The 23,902-nt window shown below is 33.6% G+C and overlaps 1 protein-coding gene across 13 annotated transcripts in view; it reads left to right on the forward strand.

Annotated features, from left to right (window-relative positions):
- Positions 1-22,690, forward strand: part of LOC129805801 (MPN domain-containing protein CG4751) — a 29,510-nt gene extending 6,820 nt beyond the window's left edge. Inside the window, exons 4-8 of one of the 13 annotated variants that reach the window (XM_055853965.1) lie at positions 2,293-2,392; positions 6,784-7,202; positions 9,927-11,413; positions 15,028-16,618; positions 21,237-22,690. In XM_055853965.1, the coding sequence (XP_055709940.1) occupies positions 2,293-2,392; positions 6,784-7,202; positions 9,927-11,413; positions 15,028-16,618; positions 21,237-21,238 (3,599 nt within the window). In that variant the 3' untranslated portion in view covers positions 21,239-22,690. The other 12 variants (XM_055853962.1, XM_055853964.1, XM_055853957.1 and 9 more) reach the window with 12 other exon arrangements.
- Positions 22,691-23,902: the final 1,212 nt, after the last annotated feature.

Consider the following 23,902-nt stretch of genomic DNA (forward strand, 5'->3'; position numbering starts at 1 on the left):
GACACCCTACTCAATACCATTTGGAATACGAAATTTGAACACTTATCTTTATCGAACAACTTACATTAATGAGAAAACGCCATAATACTTACATTTTATTAGATATATTAAATAAATTTCAACATTTTGACAAAAGTGTCAATAGGGGTTCCCTGTCGAAGGGGTGTTCACTGGACCCTACTTTCACTACACTGAGAGAAATCCAAAAAAGTTAAAATAACATTCCGGAAATGTTGATTTTACCCTGCATTATTTATCCGAAATCTGTGTAAATATTACCCTTTTTAGGTGTATTGAGGGTTAAAATTACCCTTTTTCATGTTAATTTTACCCTTAAAAAGGTGTAAAATTAACATTAAAAAAATGTTGATGTAATTATACACCTAAAAAGTGTTAAAGTTATGAGGAGAAAAAGTTAATCGCACCCCTGTTTTTTTTCTCTGGGATGTTCTTCCAATATCAAAAGGGATCCAAAGGATGTTCTTCCATACAAATTATGGAAAAGTTTTGCAAATCGGCGGCCAACAAACTCTTGTTAAATTATATGGATATTTTCCTATTTTTATGCAATAAAATTTTTATTATTCCCTTTTTAAATTGTTTCGATAGTAGATTCAGCCAAATTTAGTTTTTTTTATTTAATTTATTAATATGAATAATGGATTTTCAATTTATCTGGAGCGCAAAGACTCAAATAATCAGATTGTGGCATAGGTAATATATAAATAGAAATTAAATATTGTGTTTATCAAGAAAAAAAATCTGTATTCTCAAACGAAGTTGTAAAAGAATCTCCCAATTGGATCAGTTTCCGAATTAGGCTATCTACACCGTACCCTATATCAAATTTAATTTGGCTCAAATTGAATTATTTTCTCTGCAGTCATTACTATAATGAATTTGTAAATAAGCATGTAATTTCATTAAATACTGATACATTTACACTAAAACAGAAATTGCTTGATAATTTTCAAAATATTTTAAATAGATTTTGTTAGCTTTGCCTAACCAGAGCTTTTGCCTATCGATTTTCCATTAAACATTGTAATTTTTTATAATACGAATAATATACAGCGCTATTTTGTACTTAAAATTTTACAATGACGTGAATTTTTTTAAAAAAAAATTACTGACTTTAAATTAATGAAGTTCTTACTAAGTAAAATTTATACTAAATTTTTAAAGTTTTTACTAGAATTTTACTCAATCGGTAGCGAACTATTTTGTTTATAGGTTTTAAAAATTAAGAGCTTTATGGCTCGGGCACACCTTTTAGATCAGGAAAATTTCATGAAGTCGAAATTCAAAACCCTTTCTTTCTCACATGTTTTGCATATGACTATCTCATTATTCATACCAAATTCGATTGAGCTAAATTGAATTTGGAGTGATGTTTAAGAGAAGAAGAAGAAGAGTGCGAGAGAATGAGATAGACATATGCAAAACATGCGAGAAAGAAAGGGATCCGAATTTCAACTTCATGAAATTTTCCTGATCTAAAAGGAGTGCCCGAGTCCTCAAAATTTATCTTAAAATTAAGGACCTTAATTGAATGTAAATAATATAAAAGAGCAACTTATCAATTTTAGATGTTTGAAAATTTCAACTTTATGCATTTAATTATGTTTTATGATTGTGGGTCTTAGTGATTGACAAAAGAGGATTTAATGAATATAATTTAGTGTGTGAATTTACGTCGAATTAGTAGTTTTACCGGCAAACAATGCACAGAAAATTACAAACTCTAATTCCAGTATTTAGTTAGAGGAATATTTTGAGACTGGAGCATCGTAAATGCTAATTTGATATTGAAAATAATTAGTGTGGCGGAAAATGAATGTATAGAACAATTATTTGGGTCAAAGTCTGTCTAAATTTATTCCCAGCAATTGATTGCAATGAATGGGGCGTGAATGATTCTCTGATTGTAATTTTATGTGAATAAAGGCACAATACAACAAATCACATCCAAGTTATTCCACCAAACAGATAGATGTCATTTTGTTCTTTTGCTCGGTTGCAGAAGAAAAAAAAATACCTTGGCAGTATTCTGTGGTTTCATTTTAAAACTCTTGAGCAAAAAAGACGTACAGAAAAAAAGTTAATCGTTTTGATTCTTTGCGCATTTTTTTTTGCTACCTTCTTCCAATTTTGAAGAGAGAAAAACTTTTGTGGGTGACAAGAGAAAAACGTCTTGGAAAGTTGTCAAGCAGCAACTTTGAACATAATTTCCATTTGCAGTATTTGAAGTTATATATATATATTTTTTGTGTGTTTTTGTCTTTGTTACAGCAGAACCCGATCCAGAGCCAGAGAAGAAGGAGGAAGCGCCAGAACCGATAAAAAGAATCCCAGTTACATTCAATACAATAAGTGATCGAAATATTGCACAGTAAGTTACCTGATTTTTTTTTCGTACATACCTTTCAGAGTTGAATTGGCATTTTTCTAGATTAGAGATGATATTTGATAGCAATTTAGAAAGATGTTTACTTTCAGTTAAGTTTTAAAATAATTAAATGGTTGATTTTAAATGATATTTTGGTATAAATTAGTAAGTAAACCCAGTCCAACAATTTATTAGAAATATACCGGATATTACACTGTTCATAAATTCGATTAAGCATCTTGCAAAAAAAAATCTATTAAGTAAATAATAATTAAATTCTTTACATTAAATAATTACAAAATACAATTTATACATTCGTCGCATTTATTGTTTATGATTATTTAATTCACATTAATAGAGTCATCGTGCTATCACACTAGGAGTTTTTCAATTTGTAAATTCATTTTAATTTTCAGATGAATTGTTCCTATGCGTTAATTTGCATTAAAAATCATTTGAATTAATAGATTTTCGATTATTGATTGAATATAAACTAATACTTAGCCTACAAGAACATGTTTAAATATGCTAAAGTAGCAAATAGTGTTCAAACAATAGTGCTCAAGTAGTAGCAGTAGTGCTCAAATTAATTTTAACTCAGCAAATTAAAATTGTTAAAATTTCTCAAAAATTAAAATCAAGAAATAGAATAAATAAAATATTATCAAAATCGACCCAATGACAAACTTAGAATGACTTTCTAAGAAGCGAAAGAGCAATAATAGGGGGAAGTACTCTCCCTTCGAATGTTCATGCCTTCGAATAATGTGAATTTTCTTTAAGTTATCCTAAGATACTTAAACATTTCTATTAAATATTAGTTAGCTTACAATCAATTATTGATAATTATGTGAAAATCATGTGGAAATCTCTTAGGAAAAGTAGAAAAAAATTATATTCGAAGGCATGAACATGCGAAGAAAGAGTACTTTCCCCTATGTATTTCTTCTGGCGGTCTATTTTTCATAAGTACGTGGGACTTTTTCACGAATGTCGTTATAAGGTATCCCTTAGCCTACCTCCACCATTATTGTTTACTTTTCTGTATGTACTGAAAAGATTATATGGGAAAGTGTTCTTCCTTCGAACGTTGATGCTTTCGAATAACGAGAATGTTTTTCGTAAGAGATTTACACTAAATTATCACGGAATTATCAACAATTGATGATAAGCCAATTAATATTTAATAGAAATGTGTAAGTCTCTATGGAAAACTAAAAGAAAATTCACATTATTCGAAGGCATGCACGTTCGAAGGGAAAGTACTTTCCCCTAGTGTCTTATATCCCTTTAATTCAAAGTAGGGGGAAGTGGGGCACATTTAAAAGTGTGGAACCTTTGAAATTGGGCTTTTTCACCTATTTTTGAATAAAATTTAGCCTTATTGTGATATAATTTAGCTGCACAAACAGATTGAAAAGCTAAATAACATAATGATATGGCTCAGTTCCACTTAAACATAGGAGAAAAATACCAATTTTAAAGTTACCCCACTTTCAAAGGTGTCCCACTTCCCCCTATCCTTCAAATAAGTCGATGTGTCCTTAAGAGGGAAAATAAGGAACAAAAAGGTGAATTTGATCAACTCTATTTTAAACGATCTCTAACGAAAATTTGTGGTTAATAATTGAAGAGCTTATTATGCCCTAGATCATTTATGCCTTAAGTCGAGAGACGGCTTATTGGAAAATGATAGAAATGCGGTTTAACCATTATTTCGGATATAATTACGCTAAGTCGTCTCTTGGCTAATCCTCAAGTCTGTCGAGGCCCTTAAGATATTGGAAAGTAATAATTCGACCGTATTCCGCTACTTAGAAAAGCTTGGATATATTTGAAAGCTAAATTCATGGATACCACATCTTTTCATTGAAAGGAATAAGGGGAACTGTATGAATGTAGCCATTTCCTTCCTGATATCTTGCAATAAAGAACACCTTTTACAAGAAGAAACAGATCCTGGAAAAAAAACAAACTTATTGCAAAAGCTGATTTGCATTCATTTGAAATTGTTTCTGTATATTTGATGTGATTTCAGAGAAATTACTCATTTTGAGCTGCTCGAATGTGATGAAACAATCATAGAACACAAGCACTGTAACTAATTCATTAGATTCAATGCGGTTTTTTTTAATAAGAATGTACGATTTTGTCCTAAAGAAAGGACATAATTTTCTAAGATGACAACACTAAATCCTGTGTCGAACAACAGACGCTGCCAAAATTACAAAATTTACAATGGAAAATTCTCCAGAACTTAGAATATTCTTCAGATATTGACCCTTCAAGTTATCATTTGTTCTAATCCCTGCTGAATAGTTTGGTGTACAAAAATTTGGCCTCCTCTGTCGCTGTTTAAAACGATCTTGCAAACTTCTTTAGAGGCGACATGATAACTTATTTTCGATACTATCGACTGTCGATTCTGAAAAATTTAAACGATGTTTGCGATTTCTGTAACTGATATAGATATTTATCGACAGTCGCATTCTTTTAAGACTATCACAATGAATGGCCCAATTATACGTATAAAGTGAGTATGCAATTAATTTAACAGATATAGATTTATCGATACAATCGATCCGATAGTGTCGAAAAGTTATCATTCCACCCCAGGTTTTTCCTTGAAAATAGAATTAATAAACTCATATATCTCTGGAGAACAATTATTAAGATCAATGGAGTGGAGACAATATCTTTGATTAAACAAATTATACTTCTAAAAAATATATATATATGTTCACATTATCTTTGGAAGTCCCACGAACTTATATAATCATCCAATATCTAAAAATTTCCTGCAGAAATTCGAAATTAAATTGAGCAGTTATAAATTAACCAAAATCGTCCTCAGGGCGTCATAGGATTATGCATATTTTTGGTAATGAAAAAATATTGCGCGAAATGGCATTATGCACTCAGGATATTTGCATACTCGCTGGAAATTTATTTTAAATAAAAGTGACAGAAACACCGTAAGAGGCTAAAATTTTTGGCTTCAAAATTTTTTGCCAATTTTCAGCAGTGACTGTTTCCATTTATTTCAACAGTATCTCTGGACGATTTCCTATCTTTTAACTTTTTGTAATTTGCCATTTTTAACCTAAATTATAAATTATCAAATACAGTAGAGTCTCGCTATAGTCCATATTTGGTTCCAGATTTGATATTTGGGTCGCACTATAGTCCATGTCATTTTTTAAAATTATCAACGACTTTTAGTATTGAAATTGCTCGACGGCTTCCACTTTCTTTGCGATTGTGGTACTTGCCCTCGCTCTCTTCATTATGGATCACAATTATCACAATTACTCAATAAAGTTTGTCAAAAATATTAAAATAATTATGACAACATTGCATGTCGCGTACTAAAAATCATAACCTAACTTAAAATCAGTATTTTGATTGAAATCAACTGTCGATAAATTGTGGACTATAGAGCGATGGCCTATAGCGGGGTTCTACTGTAATTATAAATAATCAAATTTCTAAATTTGTCAACCATGGACAAATTTAGAAATGTGCTAACCCACCATTTGCCTCTCAAATGACATAAATTCGAAATGTAACCGATTTACATTAAGTTGGTAGTATGTTTTGACCATTTTTAATTTGTTTTTTTTTTTTTTTAATTAGGCAAAAAAATTTTGACGAATCTAAAATGATCAACTTTTGGAAAACAATTATTTTTGATATGAAAATTATTTTCTTTTTTTGAAAAATATAAATTTACGAATTACAGGGAACTCATCTGCAAAAAAATTTGAAAATTAATTTTTTCTATCATTATTTTCACTTGTTTTCTCAAATATGCATTAGGCAACAAACTATTGACACTCACTGTAAGTAGCACAGGATCTCTGACGAAAATGTCACGGGTTCGAATCTGGCCTTGCGCATTTTAATTCTTTTTTATTATCGCAAATCCTTTTTTTTTTAATCGGACAGTGATCGTATTTTATTCACTCAATGAGAGAAATCCGAAAAAGTTAAAATAACATTCCGGAAATGTTAATTTTATCCTTAAAAAGGTGTAAAATTGACATTAAAAAATGTTGATATATTTTTACACCTGAAAAGTGTTAATATTATGAGGAAAAAAGTTAATCGCACCCTCTTTTTTTCTCAAACAGTATTATCTTGTAACTGTAATATAACCTTTTGCATAATAATAGCAAAAAAATGTGAACAAGGGATAGCTATACAAAAATTTCTTATTAATATTTTTTTTATTTCTCTAATTTCAAAATTATATTAAATTAGATTTTAGTTTGGTTTAGAAGTAATTCGAAAGTCATTTCAACAGGAATTAAATCTTTTATCTAGAATTCTTCAAATTTTATCAACTCGATTTAGGAAACTTCTAAATAATTTTTGTTATTTGAACCCTCTAGCGATGGCAATACTCTGGTGGAAGTATCCTCATTCTCCACGCTCGGACGCCCACAGCCCTTTTTGGTGTCCGTGGCGACGTCCGCAGTGCTCCTGCTGGACTTCCACTGTCACCTGACTGGGCGTGAAGTTTGTGGGTACTTGGGCGGTTCCTGGGATGCTCAGGCTCAGCGTCTCTCTATCACGCACACCTTTCCATGTCGAAATTCACGGCATGATCGGGAAAAGGCTGGGGATGTTGAGGTGGGAATCCAGAAGGCGATGCTGGAGAAGAAAGTAAGCCTGGTTGGATGGTATCATTCGCATCCAAAGTGTGGACCTCATCCAACTCTGAGAGACTGTGACGCCCAAATGGACTATGAGATTCGCATGAGGGGCCCCACGGATGCTTCCTACGCTCCCATAATTGGCATTATATGCGGTAAGTTTTTTGTTTTTGTTTTGGAATAAAGGAACTTTTATTGCTCAAACTCCACAGGGGTCATATTTTGGTAAAATTTTGGATATGTGAAGTTTTGAATTTTTTGACGTCACGCTGTTTGTCCGTCCGGTCGTTACGACGCTTACAGACAGATCTTTTGGGATTTTCTTCTGTATCTTGTCAAGAACATCCAAAATACCCAAGTTGGTCAGAAAATTTTTCCTGATTCCTTCAGTAAATTACAGATCTTCTGGGATTTTGTTGTATCTTTTGTCAAGTACGCCTGGAATACTCATGTTCCTCCATGAATATTCCGGGTCCTGGTTCCTCAAGGACCAACTTGGGTAACTTGGGTCTTCTTAACAAAATACAGAAGAAAATCCCAGAAGATCTATGATTTCCTGGAGAAATCAACGGAAATATTCTGACCAACTTTGGTATTCTGGGTGTATTTGACCAAGTGCACAATAAAATTCCAGAGTAACTGTGATTTGCTGGAGGAAGCAAATGAGGAGTGCTAACCAAGCTGGATTCTTGGGAAGATTTTACAAAATGTACAGCGAAATTCCAAGAATCTGGGATTTTCTGGATGAATTTGATATTTAGAATTTCTTTGAAATTTTATTTCAATGTGACTTTAAAAATTTTTATTTACCTTATTTGGCCTAGTGTGTAGCTATTCAAAATAATGAAATAAAATATTGAAGAAAAATGCTCCATATTGAAAAAAATATTGCAATAATTAACTACACACTGAAACTGGACAATTTTCTTCAATATTAAAACTTTTATGTCAACTTAATCTTTGCAATGTGGAGGCAATCCTTGTCAATATTGGATAGTGAAAAGATATTACAATAAATTTTGTCGAGTGTATAGCCAGCTTAAGTCACGAGTTCGAGCACTTTATAAAGCCTCTGGAACGTTTTGCCACCCCTTTTGTAAGAGGTGGAACTTTTATTCAGTCTTTTTATAAATAGGGTAAAGGCTCATTATTTTGGACAGTCTTCTTATAAGCATCGATGTTCCAAGTGTGAAGTGCGATATTTTCAATACTAATTGATTTTTTTTGTTACGCTCTTTTCAAAAGGGTTGTTTAGAAGCTTGGCAAGCTATTTATCATCTAATTTTTACTAAAATTAGTTTTAATACGTTTAAAAATGAATTGATAAGTAGAGGTGACCTTGGCTCTTATTTTGGACAACTTGGTTATTAATTTGGACAACATGGCTGTAAATTTGGACAGCTAATCCGCTTCAACAGGATGCCCATTGCTCTTCATTTCATGAACCAATCTTACCAAGTCCTCCTTCTGTTTATGTAAGGGAAACGGAGAATGTCACAGAAGCCCGGAAACTTTCCATATCATTCATTAAAGTGAGTTGACTTCGATACTCCAAGTACGTGCAGATTCGCTCATTCCTTGACCTTTCCGGGAGCCTTTCAAGGCTTTTCTCGCTACATCTTTTTCATAGAGATGATGCTCCTTTGTTTCTCCAGGCATTTATCCAACCTAGTCATCACAAAATCAAATTGTGATAAATCAAATTGTGATCAAATTGATTCATAAATCACAAAAGCATTCCAAAATCAAAAAATCGGTACTTATCTGTTTTATTACCGATGAAGACCGATGCAGCCGGGTTCTAATTTGCAATACTTTTCAAAAAAATCCAAATTTAACCAACAAGAAAAATGAGCCTTCCAAAGTATTTGACCTTTGACCTTCAATAATACAAAATGGCGAATTTTCCGGTCATAGATATGTTTGGGCGAAAAATTCGCCTGGACCAGCTCTAAAACATATCCAAAAATTATTGAAAAAGCTTGGGCCAATTTTGAGAAAAATTGGAAAAACATTATTTTTAGAGAATATTATTGGGGATTTAAAATTATTCAAAAATCGGTACTTAACCGGTTCATTACCGATGAAGACCGATGCAGCCGGGTTTGAAATTGCAATACTTTTGAAAAAAAAACAAATTTAACTAAATCGGTTGAAAAATGAGCCTTCCAAAGTGGTTGGCCTTTGACCTTCAATAATTCAAAGTGGCGAATTTTCCGGTCATAGGTATCTTGAGCTAAATGTTCGCCAGGACCACCTCTAAAACATATCCAAAAATCATTGAAAAAGCTTGGGCCAATTTTTTGCAAAATTGGAAAAACTTAATTTTTGACATATTTTTGAGGGATTGGGAACGTACGAAAGGGAAGGGGTAGGGGAAAGTAAAGAGGTTGGGTACGAGATAAGGTCATTTGAGGAGGGGTCATCGAAGACCGGAAGTCGATATCTCTTACCGTTTAAGCTCCAGAACAGTGAGAAGTTGAATAAAGTCGATTATATAACTGCTCTCTCTTGAGTTCCAGCAGTAAAAAAAGCGAAGAAACGTTGTTAGTACTTCATCACAGCTAAATAAGACTGAAGTAAACACAAAGTTCTGTCATATTTCTCGTAAGCAATTGCTCACACTGAAGTTTCAACAAAGCAATTTTAGCTCAGATCATATTCAAAATTTAATGTATTTATTGTTAAAATCTTCCAAAAAGAACAAATATTAGATAGAATTCATCATTCATCAAATATTGGAATAAAAATCCATAATTTTAATCAATTTATTTTTAGTGTCCAATTTTATCCTCAAAGTGTCCAAAATAAGAAACTGGACAAAATTATTTGCTATTTTAATTTGATTTTTCTATTTTCCTTTTTTAAATTTTATTTAGCTCCCTACAACGAAGACAATCCCACAATGGAATCCTCCATTGTGATGTATTGGGTGATTCCGCCGCCGGAGAATAAACCGACGGAATACGGAAGGCCCATGCAGATGTCATACTCAGTGGTGCAGGATGAGGAGCTGGGCGAAGAGGTGAAGGGTGAGATGGTGCAGTGTATTGAGTATTATAAGCAGTTTGACAATGAATTGATACGATTTGGGGAGGTTTATCGGGATGATGTGACGTATATTGAGAAGATGAAGGTGACGCTGTATCCGAAATTTGCACGAAAGCAGGACAATCGTGAATTCTGGAATTGGGTAAGGAGGCAGGTTGGACTGGAGGATGAGGAGGAATTTACGGTGCCGAAGACGGTGATTGATCAAATGCTGGAAAAGCATCAGGAAATGCTGAGGAATGAGCAATTACGGAGGGAGGCTGAGGCCAAGGCAAAGGATGACAGTGGAATTGATAAGAATTCTCTTCATGAAGATGCAGATGGGGAGAGAGATGATGGTGGGCAGCAGCAGCAGATGGGTCAAAATGCCACAGATAAGACTGAATTGGATGCCAAGGGGGGGGAGTCAAAGGCTGAGGATAAGCAGACACCGCTTCTGTCACAAATTTCGAGTTTGCAGGAACAATTGGCACTACCGAGTGGCCTAAATATGAATCCATCGGCTCTGGCCACGACACTGGTGATTCCCCATGTTGTGTCCAATAGCAACATGTCCAGTAATGCCAGTTCGGCCACAAATACCAATTCATCACCACGCGATAGTCCCATTACGATCCCATCGAGTTCAGCCAGTCCGGCTAAATTTGAGATTCCCATCAGGGCAAGTCCGTCTCCGGCCAAGTCTGATGCTTCATCCTCACGCACGAGAAATTCACCGGCACAGAGTCCGGCTAAGTTCAATGTCAATGATGTTTTGAGAAATAGTCCATGTCGGACGCCAAATAATCAGCAGGTGCCTCCAGTGCCAGCTGCATCAGCGTCATCCACGAGGCACGATAATCCGCCACAGGGAACAAGTTCCCTCAAATACGATGGTGGAAGTCCTGCAGCAGCAGCAGCAAATATGAATGAATTATTTGCTGCGAGTTTGGCACAGTTGGCCAAGACACTGCCTCCGGGATTGTTGACCAATGACTATGCGGCTCTCTTCCAGAATACTCCGGCCAAAATGGCCAATGATTACTACTCAATGGCAGCTGCAGCTGCTGCAGCGGCTACACTGGGCAATGGGAAGGGCAGTGGTAGCTCGAGGAGCAATAGCAATCTCAAGGATTTGATGCAGCAATTCAATAAGAATGATCTCAGCTACATGATGCAATCGCAGTACAATCCCATGCTGGGCATGACACCACCGAGACAGGATACAAAAGCAGCCTCAGCTGCTTCAACGACATCCTCCAGGAGCAATAGTAAATCCTCCAGGTCGAGTTCATCGTCGGCCAGAACGAGCAAGTATATGGACTCACAGGTAAGGGTAAGCATTTCAATTTTTTTTCAACATACTTTCCTTCTAAAATTTACTTTCATCGTGAGATTCTCAAGTGTATTAAATTGAATTTACATTTTTTAGCGTAAATTAAGCTAATTCAAAACCTGCTCTAAATGGAAATTTTTCGCTACTCTAAATGGAAACGTCATTGTTTTCATGAAAAATACAATACTAAATTACTATATTTATGTATTTTCTATACCACAGTTTCATTATTTAGTTAATTTTGTTCCAAATAGAGCGAAAATCCATTCATATTCACAAATTTTAATTTGTTAATTTCTCAGTAAAGTAAAATTAAAAGTGTACCTTTTCACCATCGAATTTTTCATCGATCGACCATGTTTTCCAATGAAAAACACAGGGGCATGACATTTCCTATATTTCCCATATGTTTCTAGCGCGCCGAAAAAACTTTTGAGTTTATTAGCTGTTTTCTGTTACTGTAGAATGAATTAGCAAAAAAATACTAATACAAAATAAAAGTCAATTTAATAAGAAAGAGGCAACCGAAAATCCCAAATTGGCAATCTACGTAGTTTTGAAGATATCTCGTGAAATATGTACGAAAACAGGAAAAACTTTACACTAAAACTGGAAAAACACAATGAGATGACTGTTGTGTATTCATTTTGTTTAACATTTACCTATGTCATATTTCTGGCTACTTTTAGTTTAATTAAATGCTAATCTTTATTGTTAACGGTACGTGAAGTTTTCAAATGAAATAATTACCTATTTCGTGAACAAAAAGGGTTTTTCTGAAGTGTGTGCAAATGCTTTAATAGGAAACCCCGAAAATTAGATTTTTGGAGAGATTTTTTTTAGTGTTTTAGATGGGAAAAAAGAAAAGACCAGAAATAAGAACAAATCCTGCACTCTGGAGCAATTTTGGAAGCTTTTCGTCGCGGTTTCACTTACACTGTTTGTCTCCAATTAGAAAATTTCCCTTGTCTCCATTTGGATTAATATGTATCCAATAGCAGCATTTTACACTCGCGTATTTTTCTTATATTTAAGAAGTTTTCAAATGACATCTAAAGAATTTTCACTAAATAGTAACATTCTAGAAGAGCTAAGGAGCAAATTTATGTAATTCTCTTCAGAAAAAATATGAACTTAATGTGTTGAACCTTCTGTCAAAGTTAAATCGTCTGGAAACGGTTTTGAATTAGGACATTTACCCTATATTAGTTTCCGAGATTATTGCAATTTGAAGCAAAAAAGATTTTTCAAAAATTTTCTGTTTCTTTAATTTTTCGTAAAAATAAACTAAAAAGCTAATTGAATAAACCAATTAAAAAAATCCATAATGCCTCCGCTCCGACACACCTTTTAAATCGGTAAAATTTAATGAAATCAAAATTCGCGTCCCTTTCTTTCTCAAAATATTTGCATAAGTCTATCCTACTCTTTCGACCCCAAATTGGACTGAACTAAATTTAATTTGATGTGATGTTCAAAAGAAGAAGACTGCATAAGAGTAGAGTAGACACTAAACTTTTAAGAAAGGGATGTGAATTTCGATTTTATGAAATTTTCCTGATCTAAAAGATGTGCCATAGCCATAAGGGCACCATAAGAGACGCTGGTCTAGAAGGGAGGCATTACGTCTTGAATATTTTGGGTTGACTTTAGCAGAGCATTTATTGTTAATAGGCGCGAAATTTAAGAGCTAAACTTGGTTGAAATATTAGTGTAAATATTATGTTAAGTATACTATGTACTCGAGGAATTCTTTGCGGATCTTTGGAAAACTCACGGACTCTCGTGAAATTATTCGCGCATCTTTGCGGACTGTAGGTTTTTGGTTATAGAATTTTCCTTATTCTCAAGGGGAATTACGCATATCATAAGACCGTCTTTAGACTAGAGCTTTAGCCTAGTTTTCGAAGATCTCAAAATCCTAAATAGCAACCAATTTAATTTGTTCCTTTGATTCAAATAGATTACTTTCCCTTAATAGTCCATTTCTAAGTCAAAGTTTTCCAAAACTTTTCGACTAATAAGAAATTAGAGAAGTTAACTCTTTCGCGTCCATAGGGTCATATATGACCCGGGGAAAAAAGTTTCTTTTTGGCTATTTACATTAATTGAAATCTAACTGGAGTCTTGAGAAAATGAGCCAAGAATCTTACATCCTTCTATTATGATGTCGTGCACGAACAGATAGATTTCAATTAATGTAAATACCCAAAAAAACTTTTTTCCCCGAGTCATGGCATTACCCTATGGACGCGAAAGAGTTAAGCCTTATGGCTAAGCCTTAGGTCTGGAACCCATATAATCATAAAGGGTGCTTCAAACGGATGTAAAGTTCTAGGCCTCTAGGGTAAGTGTGCCAAATTTCGGCATAGTTGCATGCAAGCGTCAAAGTCTCAAGTTTCAAATGTAATATTTTAAATTCAAATTGATTTTTTTTATTCTTTCTTTTTAAAGAGTGTTGCTTGGAACCTTGTACAGAGTTTACCGTCTTTATTTACTCTATAATCATTTTTAAGACATTTTAAAATGAATAAAAATGTAGACATAGCTTTGGTGCCCTATTTCGGCCACCTTCATTCTCATAGTTCCTTGCCCTTCAGGAATTCTTCCAATATCTTTTACACGTCATCTCATTTGTCGCATCTACATTTTTTGTTATTCTTTTGCATTGTATAATCTCTAGAGTACGTAAAATCTAAAAGTTCATGAAAATTCGAGAAACAAAAAAGGTGGCCGAAATTGCAAGCTGGCCGGAATTTGGCACACTTACCCTATCTCTTATGGTTTCCGACAAAATTGACTACATATAAAATTCATCGTATAACACTGTGTAATAATGTTTTCTCGTGTTCTTTCAAAGGACTGATATTTACCTCTCCTTATTCTTAGAGCGCTCTAAATTTAAATATCATAATTTTTAATTGCCCTTAATTTTTTGCGTTAGTTTTTTTTTCTAATTTCCTGGTTGCCTAGGAGCTCTAATTTTCTAAGTGTGTATTTTTTAAAGCGTGTTGATTTTATAACTTTTTTAATTTTTTAAGCCTTTAAATTTTTTTGGTTGCCTTACGGCGCCCCTTATGTTTACAGCGCCCGGGGCGATCACCCCCTTCGCCCTCGCCACGGTACGCCTATGCCAGTTGTAGATCCCGGTTGCAGGAACAACATATCTCTCGGAGTAATAAAAGGCTAAGTCGATTTAGCATAGTATGGAATGGAGCCGTCGAAATGTGTTACTTCTAAGCTCTTTCCAAAGCGTGCACTGGGAGAAATCCGAAAAAGTTAAAATAACATTCCGGAAATTTTAATTTTACCCTAATTGATCCGAAATCGGTGTAAATATTATGCTTTTTAGGTGTATTAGGGGTTAAAGTTACCCTTTTTCATGTTAATTTTACCCTCAAAAGGTGTAAAATTAACATTAAAAAATGTTGATATATTTTTACACCTAAAAAGTGTTACAGGTTATGAGGAAAAAAGTTAATCGCACCCTCTTTTTTTTCTCAGTGTGGGACTCTGCCATCCCTTTTTACATTTAAGAATCTCACCTGTCAGTTTGTGTCAGTTTTTTTTACATCGTACAAACTTTTCTTGTTTCTTGGGGGTATTTCTTGCAGTCTCTGCAGGCATCCAGCAAGAGTCAACAGCAACAGCAGCAACGTCTGGCGGCTGGGTATGAGACACTACGAGCTGCAGAAGCCAATCGTCAATTGGCGGACTTTATGAAGTCCACTGAATATGCATCGCTATTGCTGCAGCAATCCGGAGCGCTGGGCTTCAATCCGGCCCCAACACCAGCAGCTAGTAGTGGTGCAGGGAAGAAATCACGTTCGAAGTCTCATGCCCAATCCACAGCTGCTCAAATGCCATCAATGGCAGATCTCAGTACACTGCTGCAGGCCACTAGTAAAATTCCCGATTTGAGTAGTTTCTTTGGTGGTGCTGCAGCTGCGACGGGAAAACAGCCGGACTTTTCGCAATTCCTGCAGCAGACAGTTATGCCACCGGTGACATCCATGGCCAGTAGTTCGGCGGCAAGTCGAAAAGCTGCGGCGGATTTGAGTAGTTTCTATGGGAGCAAATTGCCGGATCTCACAACGATAACGCCAGTGTCAATGCCTACTACGAGTACGGCAAATAGTCTCACGAATATTCCGCATTTGCCGTCAATGGCGGACTTTTCGGCACTTTTTGCGCCAGTTTTGGGCGGCGGAGGAAGCGGAGGAGGCGGAGGAGGCAGTGGGAGTGGGAAGAAGAGTTCAAATAATTCTCTGCCGACAAATGATATGCTGGGAACTCTGTTGCAAGCAGGAAAGATGAATGATATCAATTCATTGTTGTTTCCGAGCAATGGAAGTGGAGGAAAAATGCAGAATTTACCCAATTTATCCAGTTACTTTTCCACACCAATGGGTGCTGGAAAGTCCGATGCCATGAGTCTGTATCCTAATATCTCAGCCACGGCAACAACATCGACAGCCTCGAGTTCATCGAGGCGACAGAAGCAGCAGCAGCAGCAGGAACAGAGGCAGCAACAGGAACAGCGACAGCAGGAACAAGATTTGGCAGCACTGTATCAACATATGAAATATCCAGGATTGCCGGATCCATTGTCCAAGAGTACATTGGCGGCCAATAATATGTACATGAGTCCATCGGCGGCACTGCTGAAGATGCAACAGGAAGCTCTGAGTGCCATGATGATGAAACCACCGAAGAGTACATCGGCATCATCGAGTACATCATCGTCGGCGGCTACATCGAGAACACCGGATATCCTGAGTATTCCACCATCAATGTCACCCATTCCTGAGCGTCTTCTAACACCGTCCAAGTCTTCGGCATCATCATCATCAAGTCGCGGCAACAGTCCACTGATGCCGCCCAATCCCACCAAGTACAATTTTAGTGCCGTGGATTTGGCCATATCGGCTGTGCCGTCACCATCGTCACAGCAACAATCCCTGAGAACACCACCATCATCGTCGCCACTTGTGGCTACAGATCTGTCAGCCAAGAAACTCTACAGTCCCGCCAATTCCTACGCTGCTGGAGCTGGAGCTGCATCTAGTGCTCCGGCTAAGAAACGCATGGAGTTCTCTTCAATTGCTGACCTCGTAGCGCCACCGCCGACAAAGATGCAGAAGCTAGATGATGCTGGATTGGCGGAAGCAGATGACTCGGGCATTCTCAATTTGTCCAGCAACTGTAAGTGAATCTGAATTATTGAATTGCAAAAAAAAAAAGTAACACTCTGTAGAACATTTTCTCAGACACTTTTGCTATACAAAGACTTTTCAATAATTCCTTCTTTTATTTTTTTTATTTTTTAAATATTATTCATTAAAAAAAAACACAATTTATAACTAAAAATAATAATAGTTGTGGAGGAAAATTTTTAAAGCGCTTGAAACTTATCGATTTATAACCGATTAGACTTACCCGAGCGAAGGCGCAGTTTCAAATAAACAACCGTTGAAAACTTAAATTACCGGTTCATTATCGATTTATTACCGGTTTAAACTTAAACCAATTAAGACTAAAGAGATCTTTAGACTAGGTTTAGCCTAGATCCCGAAGATCTCAAAATCCTAAATAAACCAATTAAATTGATAATTCGTAGTCTAATTTGCCTTTAAAATTCCAATATTAAGTCAAAGTTTTCCAGAAAATCTTGCCCAATAAGAAGCTATTTAGAAAAGTTAAGCCATATGGCTACCTTCGGTCTGAAGCCCGTATAATTGACAATTTGTCAAAACCTTACAAAACAATACAAACTGGAATAAAATCGGTGAAGAAATAATCAATATAGAAACATTTGACCTTGAATGATTTTTAGAAGAAATATATAGAGGTCTTTTATTATATCGTGTGAAGAAAACCTCGGCCCGAACAACCTGAAAAGCAAATTCGAAAAGTTTACCTTCTTTTGCCTGAACGTCGTCTGACTCTCTAAACTCCCTATCAATCTTGCAATGTAGAGTTAAAAACCCTCTAACGTTCCTACATAAAGGGGTGGCAAAGCGTCCCAAGCTTTGCGAAAGCTCGAACTTTCGCATAATTTACCATTTACCGGTTCTCTACCGATTTGAATCGTTTCATAAATCATTCAAAACATCCTCCTAAATTGTTTCAAAAGTAATAGAATTGATTTTCATTTAACAATTAGTTATCGGCTATGAACCGATTCACTACCAGTTCATAACTGTTTGAAACCGGTTCAGTTTTATAGGAAATTCCAAGACCTTTTAACTGAGCCCAAATATGACCCCATTCGTTTGATAAATACGCTTTATAGAGCCTTTTTAACCTCTGACCTTGAAAAACTGTTAATAGGAATGACTCAATGGTATTTTCGGACATGGTTGAATGTCCGCCTGGGTAATCTATAAAACATATTCAAAAATGGAAAATCGTAAGAAGCGTTTTCGAGCAATACAAAAAAAAACATGATTTTGGAGGGGAAGGTAGGCCCTTGAGTTAACATACAGGGGTCCATCGAAGGTGCCAATTCTCTTATATCTAACGGTTTGGTCTCTAGAGCAGTGACGAAAATAAAAACTCGAAACTCCAGATTTTCGAGATTTTCAAAATTGAGCAATAAAATAACCTTATTTATCATTAGTCTTTTGAGATAAATAAAAAAAGCCTTTTTTAAACCGATTCACAACCTGTTTTTCAGAAAAGTTATAAAAGCAAAAATTTCGTAATAAAAAATTATTAGTTTATTATATAAAGATATCTCTTTCCAAACCGGAGGTATTGCATAGTACGCAGCTGGCCGTAACTCTGTGTAACGGCTGTTCGTTTTCGGACTCAAGAACGTTTCTAAACTAAACATTATCCTCCATATAATTTCATCCCTTTCAGGATTTTGAACATTCGGGATTTTGGCTTTCGATATTTAGGCTGCCTCCGAATAAATCATACCTGACAGTTATTCACAATCGATTAGTAAATAAAGTTATTATATAAATCGATCTAAGTTCCATATCCTATATAACTGGAATTTGGGAAAACCGGAAGAAAATGCGATCTAACGTTGGAAGGGTATAAAATTCGCCTACAACGTACTTTTTTTTTCAAATTAAAAATGAGGATTTCAAAATATTCGAAAGGAGAAGTTTCTAAAATGAATTTTAGATCGTTAGAATTTTTAACGATGAACGTATTTAATTCTTATATACTGAACAGGTAAATCATTTAACAAGAACTTTTATATGCGTAATCTAAAATCAATTTTTGACCATTTAAAAAGGGAGTTATGGGTACTTCAATATTTATTTTAAAACATTCAATATTTCAAGTCTGAGGATCGGATAGGGTTAAAGTTTTTTTTATTGAAAAAATATAAGGCTAGACTACAATTTTGTCCCTCTGTCAAAAAAATGTCGCACGTTTGGGTGAAGTTTTAGGATTATAAAATGATTTCTTGGAATTATTTTGTTATTATTAAAAATCTTAAATATGTTCAGTCATTAGGCATTTCTTTTGCAATGATTTTATCCGATAAAACAAATTTTCTCGGAATAAAAATTCGTTTCAAATGTACAACTTTTTTGGAACAGTAGGGAGAATTAAATATTGAACTATCCGAATAGAGAATTCCAAAAGTCGTCCGCAAATATCATTCGCTCTAACTCTTAACGGAGTTATCACACTAGAAAATTTCACATTAAAGTTAAAGTGAAAAGTTGCTCATTAAAACTACTAGAACCACTCGAAATCACTGATTTAGTCAGGACACATTGCTAGAATTGCTCAATGTCACGATGGCACACGGGTTGTCAGATGAGTGTTTTTGTTTTTGAAGCATTTCAGTCGTTTGAGCGAAAATGTGCGATTTTAGTTAAAAAGAGGAAGTTTTCCTCCTGTACACTACTTTTATGTCGTGCAAAAGGACCCGCTAAGCGAGAAGAAAATTATTAGCACTACTTATCACAATTTAATTACGAATAAATTGGTGAGAAAATTGTGGCACGGAAACTACCCGAATGACTGCAATAAAGTAGTATCTGATGAAAATTTATTGAGCAAATTTTGCTCATAAATTTGCTCAATTCTCATTTATTTGCTCATTAATTATCAATCGTATTTATGTTATTTTAATCTATTTAAACCAATTTTTGTGACTCGAGTCCACTTTTTTATCACTAAATGAATCGATTTCTAAAAGCTCTTGACGAAAATTACACATTAGGACACATATGAGCAACAATTAATGTGAATCACATTAGAATTTTAATGTGAAATTCTCTAGTGTGATACCACGGTTAGTGATATTCTTCTGAAGGTTTGAACTCACTTTAACTCTTCGTTTCATTGCTATCCCCCCAAATTTGTGTGACATGTCAGGAAAAAAGTAGGAAATTTTTTTGTGCAAAAAATCTAATTTCCAAATTTAAAAAAAAACGATTTAAAGTATAATCTAACTGAAAAAATGAAAAACAATAATAATTGTATTCCAAAATGGGTTAAAGTAATGGAGTTGGCACATTTTGTCGTCGACCAGATATTTAACTTTAGCCGAAAATGCCGAAAACCATAAGTCGATATCTCGTACCGTGCTCTCTCTGTAGAGGCAGTTGTAGAATGAACGGAGCTTCACGATTTTTTCCGGGTATTATATTCGTAGTAAGAGTAGAAACGTACTCTATAAAAATTTGGATCTAATCTGACAAGGTTGGATTATACCTCGGACCACTGAAGCTGAGACTGTAATGAATCTCAGCCAAAATTTGTTTTTTAATTTAATCCAAACTGGTTGAGAAATTTTCCCTCATCCGAATTTTCTTAAAAAACGAAATCCGAAAGCGATATCTTTTACAAGAAGGACAAAAATAAGGTAAGATGGGGTAATTTGGAATCATGTCTAATTCGAAACTTTGAGATTTCCTAACAGTTTTAGGTGGCAAAAGGAAAAAACAACGAAAAAGTACTCGCGAATGCTAAGTTTTGTATTTCTTCGTTCTGTTTTCTTTTTCTTTTTAACCCATTCAGTCAATGTACCAGAAATACTTGAGTTAGAATGTTCATATTTTGGGATTAGCTTCCTATAAATTAATAGATGAATTTTTTGAAAAGAAAAAAAATTATCCATTATGGGGGCGCGGGGAGCCTCTGTCAAACACACGTCTTAACGGTCACTGAATTTAAATTCTGTGCATTAATTCATTACAAACTCTATTGGTTTAGATAGAGTAACTATCCAAGAAAACACATTGGCAATTAGAATTCAAATCAGGAAAGAGGAAAGAGGCCAATTTTAACAAATTCGACGGGGTGTCGTATTTTCCGTTCGCCATTTTGAGCAAAAATTTTGCATGGCCTTCCGTCAAGCAAGAAAGCAATAACAAAATGTATTTTCATCTCTGTCGGACTATTCTTCTCAAGTAATTGAATAACTAACGTTACTAAAAATCCATTCCCGACAGCAATTCGGATAAAAATTGCCCAGGAATAAATCATATAAAATCACTCAATTTGCGTATGATGTATAATACCATGGTAAGGAACGGGTTAACCATCTGAAACAGTGAGGAAATTTCTAAATTCCTAAATAGAGATGATTGAGAATTATCTCATCTTACCCTATTTTGAAGTCTAGCTTTTGGAGCGCTTTTTCTTATCTAAGTCAAAATAGAGTATTTCCTTCAAAAGACTGCCAGCAATCTTCCTAAAAAAAATAGTAAATGCAAGTCTAAACATTCACATTGCCATTGCAAAGTGTCACGAGGAATGTTCTGTGGAGTGTACAGAGAGAAATTATAAATTAAATGCATGAATATCAGTTTGCAAAGTATTATTCGACAGGAAATATTGACAGGATTAATGAGACAACTGAAAAGATTGATGTGAAAGCCTAATTAAGATCGAGACAGTATGATTTTTTTTTTTAATTGAAAATTCAACTAACTTTTTTTTTAGATTTTAATTCCTATATATTTTTTATTTAACACGACAAGTAAAAACGAAAAAAAATAGTGAGAAAGAGTAACTTTTTTTACGACATTGTGTTTGAGAAACGATTAATTGTGATTTTTTTGTATAATTTTTTTTTGCTTTTTTTAGATTAGTATTAACACATTTTTCCTATTTTTTTTTTAAATAGAAATGACTTAGAATCAAATGGATTTTTTTTTTGAAAAAAAAGTGAGACAAATAGTTTGAATAAAAACGGATGAAACCTAGCACAAGAATAGTAAAGTGACTGCAAATGAAACTGATGAAAAAGAAACTGCATTAATTTAGTCTGACAATTTTTAGAAATAAATTAACTGAGATAGAATATTAAAAAAAAAAGAAAATAAATAGTTTTATTGAAAGATAGAGAAAAAAACCTTTGCCATAACCCACAAAATGAGGAAATGAAATGAAAAACACGGATTTAATGCGAAGAAAAATATTTTTAAAATATGGATTTATTTCCTATCTTAAGTTTTTTATTTAATTTGAAAAGGAAAGGAAATTGTTAGAATCTTTATTATCACAAAGATTTCACATTTTTCTGTGAAATTACTTTCGATAGATAATTAAAAAAAATAAATAAATAAAAGCCTGCAATGATGATCTTAAAGAAAGGATCTCTAATTTATTGACTTTAAAAAAAAAGAGAAAAAATATTAATTTGACAATGAAAATTAAGAAAAAATATAGAATTTGCATTGCAATTTAATAAGTTAGTGAAAAAAATCAAGAAAAAATTCAAGACAAATACCAGAAAATGGTTTAAAATGCAGCTCTTGGGTAAAATGAAAAAAAAACTTTGATAATTAAGAAGAAAAGAAAAGTAATAAGAAACAAATATATAAAAAAAAACAAAATATACATTTTAATGTGTGTATTAGAGAAGAATTTGCATCTAAAATGGAGCAAATTTATTAGAAATCATAAAATCGTTATGGAGTAAGATTCAATCTATCTTAAAATAATGCATATAAATTTAATTAATTTGAATATGAAAAAATACACATTAGAAAAGTATGTAAAAAAAATGGAATAAAGATAGAAGCTGAAAGTTGAGGTAAAAAAAAATGCTCTAGAATTAAAAATGACAAAAAAAACTCCAACTAATAATAAACAGAAAACATAAATAGGAGCATAAATTAGTTTAAAACAAAAATAATATACTAGTTCATATATGAAAAGGATTGAAAAAAAACAGAGTGAAACTGACGAAACAGAATTTAAAAAAAAAAAAGTAGAATATTCATTGACGTTTCTTTAAGAAGATTGAGTGAAGAAAAAAAAAGAAAGAGACTCAAAAAGATTGGACGAAAATGACAAGAACATTAAGAAAACAAAAATGTCTGAGAAATTTTATTTATTGATGACTGTATGTAAACGATAGTATATAATGTATACTGAATGTAATCTTTTTTTATTATATTTTATTTTATATGGAGAAATGTCGAGAAATTAACTACATATTTATGTAATATATTTATATTGGCACCCTCAATAAATCACAAAAAAAAAATAATTTTCCTAAACACAAAAAAACGCCCAGTGATAAATATTTCAGCATTTTTTTTTAAATTCCAATAATCGACTTTAATAATTTAGAGAAAAAAAATATTAAAAAAAAACATAAATGCCAATCTGCTTGAAAACAGAAATAAATAGTGTTACAAAATGAAGCAACAATAAAAATGGAGAATTTTTTTCTCATATAGAAAAATCACATAACATTTATTTGCAAAAGAAAAAAAGAAATAATAGGAAAATTTTCTTTCCTTTGAGACACATTTTTGTAGCAGAAGAAATCAAATAGGAAAGAAATAAATAAAAACTTATGGTGAAGAAAATGAAACATTTTTATCATGAAGAATATTTACGAATAATTAAATTTATTTTTTGTAAACATGTATTGATTGATTGATATTATTATTATTGAAATATATAATTATCAATAATTAATATGAAGCAAAATATTACGGAATTTTATTACTCAAGTTTAATATAAAAAAGAGTGGCAAAGCGTCCCAGGCTTTGCGAAATGCTCGAACTCGTGATTAAGATGCTATACCTCAAAAGTACTTTCGCATCATTTACCGTTTACAGGTACTCAACCGATTTGAATCGATTCATAAATCACTCAACACTGAGAGAAATCCGAAAAAGTTAAATAACATTCCGGAAATATTTATTTTACCCTGCAGTATTGATCCGAAATCGGTGTAAATATTACCCTTTTTATGTATATTGGGGGTTAAAGTTACCCTCTTTTCATGTTGATTTTACCCTTACAAGGGTGTAAAATTAACATTAAACAATGTTAGTATATTTTTACACCTAAAAAGTGTTAAAGTTATGAGGAAAAAAAGTTAATCGAACCCCCGTTTTTTTCTCAGTGAATAGATTCCACAAAATAGTTTAAAAAGTAATAAAAATAGTATTCGAACAAAAATTACTTATCGGTAAATAAACGGTTCGTTACCGGTTCACAAGCGATTTGAACCGACTTATAAATCACTCAAAATATTTCTCAAA

This window comes from Phlebotomus papatasi, chromosome 3 (genome assembly GCF_024763615.1).
Source record: "Phlebotomus papatasi isolate M1 chromosome 3, Ppap_2.1, whole genome shotgun sequence".
Taxonomy (NCBI): Eukaryota; Metazoa; Arthropoda; class Insecta; order Diptera; family Psychodidae; genus Phlebotomus; species Phlebotomus papatasi.